Source organism: Rhopalosiphum padi, chromosome 3 (assembly GCF_020882245.1).
Source record: "Rhopalosiphum padi isolate XX-2018 chromosome 3, ASM2088224v1, whole genome shotgun sequence".
Taxonomy (NCBI): Eukaryota; Metazoa; Arthropoda; class Insecta; order Hemiptera; family Aphididae; genus Rhopalosiphum; species Rhopalosiphum padi.
In genome coordinates this window covers 69,614,854-69,622,580 of record NC_083599.1, presented here as the reverse complement: position 1 = coordinate 69,622,580, position 7,727 = coordinate 69,614,854, and the positions used below count along the sequence as shown (strand labels likewise).

General features: G+C 28.9%; 1 protein-coding gene across 1 annotated transcript; it reads right to left on the bottom strand.

The window, feature by feature from the left end:
* Window positions 1-673: 673 nt before the first annotated feature.
* Window positions 674-1,480, bottom strand: LOC132925534 (protein GVQW3-like). Its single transcript, XM_060989925.1, has one exon. It carries the CDS (start codon window positions 1,478-1,480, stop codon window positions 674-676), a length of 807 nt encoding a protein of 268 aa, XP_060845908.1.
* Window positions 1,481-7,727: the final 6,247 nt, after the last annotated feature.

Below are 7,727 nucleotides of genomic sequence, written 5' to 3'. Positions count from 1 at the left end.
TAGTTCAATATCTGGCATTGACATTAAAATAAAATGATAAATAAGATCATTTAAGGGCCTCACCACCATATGTTTTTTTTATTTAATCAAAAACTACTGTTTCCAACGATTCGTTTCGAATATTATCACAATTTTCAATCTGAAAAAATATTCGGATTCACTGTATTATGCACGAGGGAACGATTAAGCCACTTTTTTAATTTTTTTTATCTAAATTGCAATGAATGTTGTAAAAGTTTAAAAATTTTGCAAATATCCAAACTTAAATATTTAATTGACTAAGGGCCGGTTTTTCAATTGGCATAATAACTGCCAGTTAGTTAATCATCAGATTAATTTAACTATCGTTTAAAATGCCAGTTAAATAGTGCACTATTTATCAAATTAAATTGATGTGCCAGTTAATTAACTAGAGGTTAATCATAAAATTATACGAGGTGTGTTCAAAAAATACCCGGTATTTTCGTTTTTGCAAAAAAATATTTATTTATTCGTCTACATCAATGTGGTCCCCTTCAAAATAGTCCCCCCAGATATAATACACTTATGCCAGCGTTATTTCCAATCTTCGAAGCACTCTTATATTCATTTTTTGGCATGTCCTTGAGTACTCTCAGCGATTCGGCTTTTATTTCTTCAATCGAGGAAAAACGCCGTCCTTTCATGGGTCTCTTCAACTTTGGGAACAGGAAAAAGTCACACGGAGCCATATTTGTTGAATATGGAGGTTGGGGCATGACAACGGTATTTTTTTTGGCCAAAAAATTACGAACAAGCAACGACGAATGAGCAGGTGCGTTATCGTGGTGCAAAAGCCATGAATTGTTTTTCCATAAATTGGGGCGTTTTTTCGGATTGCTTCACGCAAACGTCGCATAATTTCAAAGTAATACTCCTTATTAACCGTACGACCTTGTGGTAAGAACTCTTGATGTACTATGCCATTAAAATCGAAGAAAACAGTAAGCAAAACCTTGACGTTTGATCGAACTTGACGTGCTTTTTTCGCTCTTGGTGACGTTGAATGCTTCCAGGTGGACGATTGTGCTTTGGTTTCGACATCATAACCGTACACCCATGTTTCATCACCAGTTATGGCCCTTTCAAGTAAACTTGGATCGTCGTTGACGTCATTTAGCAGCTCCTGAGCGATGTTCATGCGATTGTTTTTTTGGTCAAAATTCAGCAGTTTTGGAATGAATTTTGCTGCCACTCGTTTCATGCCCAAAACATTTGAAAAAATGTTATGACATGAACCAATCGATATGCCAACTTCATCAGCAACTTCTCTAATTCTGATTCGGCGATCATTCATAACCATTTTTCCCACTTTTTTCACATTTTCATCGATTATTGACATGCTGGGTCGACCGAAGCGTTCGTCATCTTCAACGTCTTCGCGGCCATCTTGGAAACGCTTATACCACTCGTAAACACTTGTTTTTTTCATAGCAGACTCACCATAGGCTTTTTGTAACATTTCACACACTTTGTTACACTTTATTTAATTTTTTACGTAAAATTTAATACAAATCCTTTGACTCTTCAATTCTTCCATTGTTTAAACGAGCAAAAATCTTATGCATGGTCATACTGCAAAAAGTGTATTATCTTATTTTGCTTTTGCTATTATCAGCGATCGTGTTTTGAAAGTACCGGTTGTTTTTACATAAACATAAAAGCTTTAAAAGTAAATTGTTTGACTAATTATTAACTTATATAAAATGAGTGATTTAAGTAAAAGGAAACGTTCCAATAATTTCAGTTTTACCGAAAAAGAACTGTTGTTAAAAATTGCTCTTTCCAGGAAAACAGTGTCGGAAAATAAATCATCTAATGCTGTTACCTGGAAAGACAAAGAAAAAACTTGGGTAGAAATTGCTGTACAATATAACAGCCAGTCACCGGGATCTGTAACAATACATCAAATTTTTGTACAATTGGTAATTAGTAGGTAGGTATTTAATTTATTTTACTTTAATAGCCAAGAAGTGCAAGTTGTTTAAAACAAAAATATGACAACATAAAAAAAAATTTAAGAGGTACCAAATCTCAGTTTTTTGTCACTGGTGGTGGTCCTTTTAAAAATGTATCTGAACCTTCAACAGAACTTGAATCAGAACTATTCAGAACCATTCAAGTATCTGTTGAAGAAATTTACTGTGTATTTGGTTCTAATGTCATAAGTAAGTTAATTTACTTTTTAATTTATTCATTACATTGTACATTATACTGTATATTGTACTGTAATTAAGCATAGAATGAAAAAACAAAATAATAGGTTAACATTATCTAATTACAGTTATTTTTTTCTCAGTTCGATCATATCATGACTATATGCTATAATACTTAATTATTTGAGAAAACAATAATTATAATTGTAAATATTTAGCAAATTATGTATTATATTAAACAGCAGATAATTCAAATGGAATAATTGATCCCGTGTATGATCAATTTGAAATTGAAGTTTGGCCAACTGATGAAAATAGTAAAAGCGAAGACCCTATCACAGAAGACATTTTGCAATCAAATACTGATGTTATACAAAGTGAGTTATACAAAATCAAAAGAAAATAAGTTACAACTTTACTTTAAACAGAATTAACTTAGCTCTTCTTTTTTTATAGTACCAAGTGTATCGGCGTGGACTTCTTATGATTCCGTAAAATTATTAAGATCAAAACCAATAGCTACTGAGTTAAGTTTCAGTTTATCACCATCTAAAAAAAAAAGAGGTAATTTATTTCTGCTCTGGTAAGTTGGTTTCAGATATGAGTTGAACTTATTTTCAGGTAATATGTTAAAAAAAATTGGTTATTTGAATCTATTTTGTGAATATATTTTTAATAGTTTATTATAGGTTAAGCAAATAGGTATGAAGAAAAAAAAAGTAAGTACATTTTCTCCCCCTCAGGAAAAAAAATGGATCATGGAGGTATTATTGTTATGGGGTAAGTCAACGTCCAACGATACTCATGATTTAAATTTAAAGCCAAGAAATCCTCAAACTGTAATATTATCTTTTGAGTGTCCCATTCAATTGAACATTTGAGAATCCTAACTGTTATCTCTTTAAAACTGAATTAATATGTACCAAAAAAAAGTAATAAAAGATGAATAAAAGTAATAGAAGTTTATTTAAACTTCACTTATAGAATCTGATATAAGTTATTAATGTATAGAATTTTAAAATAACAGTATACTGTTTCTTTAAAATATTACTGCGATCAAAATTCATAATAATTTATAACTCAATGCATACTAATGATTTTTGCACTAACTTTATACTCATATAGTAGTTAAGCAACCAATATTACATACATAGAAGACATAGAAAAACAAATTAATAATTTATATAACAAATGCCCTGTACAATGACCAGGTTGTTCAAGTTAAACATACCCTTATATTTTCAATGGTAGATGGAAAGGTAATATTTATTGATGTTTTTGTAATAATTATAGTTATTATAATTAAATAAATTATTATTTTTAAAATAGGATTTTATGATCATTTTACTTTACATATTTAAAGGTTTGTAACTCAATGACTGGAACATCAAGCCAGACATGTTATATTTGTGGGTGTAAGCCAAAACAATTTAATGATATTGATAATGTCATAAATAGACCTAGTATCACAGATAATTATAAATTTGGACTTTCAACGCTATATGCATGGATACGGTTTTTCGAATATTTTTTGCATTTAGCATATCGTTTGGAGTTCAAAACATGGCAGGTAAAACTTATTTTAGTTTCATCATATTTCAATTTTTTAAACATGTATTTTTTAAATGAAATACTGACAGGTTAGGGCGGTTCATAAAGATATGTTCAATAAAAAAAAATAACATGTACCTACAAAATAAATTTCGATCCGAGATGGGACTGTTAGTCGATGTGGTATTGCAAGGTACACATTAATTTTATACACCCTTATTAACAATTATTGTTTTTTTTACACAATAATCACTAAATAATTTATTGTTGCTAGCTTAGATTAGTAAACTAAGTAAATTATTGTAAACAATTTAATTTCTTCAGGTCATGGCATAACAAATGACGGTAACACAGCACGAACATTTTTTAGAAAACCCGAAATTTCAGCGGCTTGCACTGGAATTAATGTAGACTTAATACAACGATGCGGGAACATACTTTTGGCCATGGCAAGCGGACACACAATAAACATTGACTACTTTAAAGAGTACTGTTTAATAACAGCAAAAATGTTTGTGTCATTGTATCCATGGTATTACATGCCTGCAAGTGTACATAAAGTTTTATTACATGGTGCAGACGTTATACAATTTTCTAATCTTCCAATAGGTATATTTTGTATAATGAACAATATTCTAAACGTATATTATTTTACTAAAATGTAATAAATTTAAGGTAAACTATCGGAAGAAGCTCAAGAAAGTTGAGATTAAATACGAATGAAGATTTAATCCATACTTTATTATTTACGTCTGATCCAGTGGCGTATTTTGTATGCTTTTTAGGGGGGGTGTCCAGTTAATATAGGTAATAGGTATATACTTATTTGTTAATTGGTGGCAATATTTCTCTGTTTTACGTCTAATACTACTAAGTTCATAATATACTCATCAAATATTGTAATGAAACATTTTTTATTTATTTAATTAAAAGTAGTAAATAGTAAGTTAATAAAAATAAAAGCAAATAAAAATAATTTTTAAAATAGAAAATAATAAATACACTTAAAATTATTATATAAATTAATATTTAAATAATAAATTCAAGACGCCTTTTTTTTAAGCTCAATTCCTTCATAACATCATCAGTAGTAATTTGTTCATTTCTGTGAATCGATAACATGGCCAAACCATTTAATCTCTTCTATAATAAAATTTAAAATATATTAGTTTTAAATAAATAAAATAAACTATTCATAAATTATATTTACTTGAGATATCGTGTTTCGTAAGTAAGTCTTTATTCTTTTTAAATTTGAAAAGGTTCTCTCATTCGATGATGAAGAAACTGGTAATGTTGCAAAGATTTGTAGCAATTTAAAAACATTTGGATATATTTCTTGATTGCATAGTATTATTGCTTCCATTGCGTTTTTTGGTAAATTACAAGTCTCAACATTTTTTAAACGTCTTTGCCATAGTTTATATTCTGATAATAAAATAGAATCTTGACATTCACTTAAATCAGTCGTGTAAGTTTTTGCCAACTTCAAAAATGTCGTTTCATTTTGTTCAACAGATATTAGCGATTTAAAATCTAAAATTGTATTTTTGTGGTCGATGAATCTTGATTTTAGTTGTTTGATGAATGTATCTAAATAAGGTATAAATACGCTTATTCGAAAATAGGTTTCTGGTGATTCAGTGACAATATTAACTCTATTTTTTTGTCTGCCTGTTATTCTTGGCATAGATATATCTACATTAAATGTATTTGCTAAACCTTTTGAATCTTCAAAAATAGCATGAAATTCAATATCTACATTTGTTCGTAATGTCTGAAATTCTTTTAAGGTATCTTCGGCAAGGCTCATAGCTTCTACTAAATCTATATTTATCCGTTGTAATTGTTTTGATAATGGCAGTCCAAGACCAAATCCTTTAGCTACAATATGTAAACAGATAATAAATTCACCTTGTAATATGGAAGAACGCAAATTACTCGCTTGTGTAGATGTGTCTGAATCCGCCCAGTTAGAAATTAAGTCCAATGATTTAATAATACACTCAAAAAGTTCTAGAAAATCATTTACAGCATGATACCGTTCTATCCACCGAGTAGAGCATAGTCGTTTTAAAGATTTTTTTGTAATATTATACTCTTTAAATTCTTCAATTGCATTATTTAAAACATCTTTACGCTTCGGATAAATAAAAAAATCTCTAGTTTTTGAAATTGTCCCTAAACAATTCCTTATTCCTTGTACTGAGCAGGAATTAGATACAGAAAGATTTAATACATGTGCTGCGCAATGAATGTACAAGGCAAGTGGATAACTTTTGCGAATTACCGCTTGAACTCCATTGAATGCACCAGACATTGTAGAGGCACCATCGTATCCTTGTCCCCTCATATATTTCAAATCAATTCCAAATGCATGTAAACTATTTAATATTATGTTTGCTAAACCTATACCGGTCATGTCTGTTGTAGGGACAAATTGAAGAAAATCTTCATGGAGTACCTTAGTTTCAATATTTAAATATCTTACACATAAAGAAATCTGTTCTATGCCAGAGATATCTGCTGTTTCATCGGTAAGAATAGTGAAACATTTTTGAGAATTTACTCTTGTGACAATTTTTTTTAAAATAATATGATTGCAAGATTCTATTATTTCATTTTGAATTATAGGACTTATATACTTAATATTACCAGAAGATTCTAAAAATGATTTTAAGTCTGGATCTCCTTGTGCTCTATATCGAAGTATTTCTCGGAAGTTACCTTCATTTTTGTCAAGATGGACATTGTCAGCTTCTTCAATAGTTATTTTCCCTGAATCTCTATGACCTCTAAGGGAAATATTTTGTTTACCACATAATATAATTGTTTGAATTATTGGAATTATATTCTTTCGATTCTTTTCAATTTGATGTACTCTGCCTGTTTCTAATTTAGAAATTATAGATTGAGAAGGATTTTTTTGAACTTCAAGAAAATGATCAGCGCTACATACACAAGTTTTATGATATTCCCGATTTGAGTGTTCTTTGAAATCTTCTATTGCCTTTCTCCAGTTATTATATTTATTTTTTACTAGAGCACCTAATCCCTGAGAATTATGTCCATCAGACTTAGAGAAACTTACACATATTTTACAGTAAGCTCCGTTTTCTTTAGCTGAATATACCAGCCAAGGAAATTTTAAAAGCCAGGAATATTGAAATTTTAAATGTTTTGTTTTATTTTGTACAATGTATGATTTTGATGGAAATTTGTAATCTATTTGTGGAACTCAAATTTGTGTCAATACAATAGCTATTTCTTTTTCGGTTAATGTTCGATTAATATAGAATCCAATATCACGACAATTATAATCAGTATCAATGGTTAATTGGGAATCATAACTTAATGGGTTAATATTTGGAACAGTTAATGATTGTTCATTGGAATCCATTATTTTAGACGACTTTTTAAACTCACTTGATACAGTAGACGGTGATAGTTCTCGTTTGGACTGTATCTTAAAGAAAGAAGTTATAGAATTTTGATTTTTTTGTGACATTTCAATTAATATTTAATTCAATCTCTATTCTCTTTACTTTATATCTGAAATAATTATAATACAAAAATTGTATTTTCTAGGTCATAATAGTTTTATAATTAAAAATGCATGATGGATGGTTATTCTAAGTCTAACGCTCATGTGAATATGTGATCCTAGTCTTAATACTTAAATAATAATAAAGCAACGAGAAAAAATGACTTAAAAATATTACGATTCTATATAATTTAGATAAAGAACATCATATAATATGCCTATTATTAGTTTGAAAAATACTTAATTATAATGTTTTAATTTTAATGAATATTAATTTACGAATTATGTGCACTTGTGAAAAATAAATATTACAAATAATATACTCACCAATGACAATAATATGATAATATTACTATTTCACTGTATATTTTATCTGCATTGTTTCTTCGACGACGATTAAATGAAAAATGATTCAAATTCAATTGATAAATAATAATATGTTTTAAAATAAATGTACA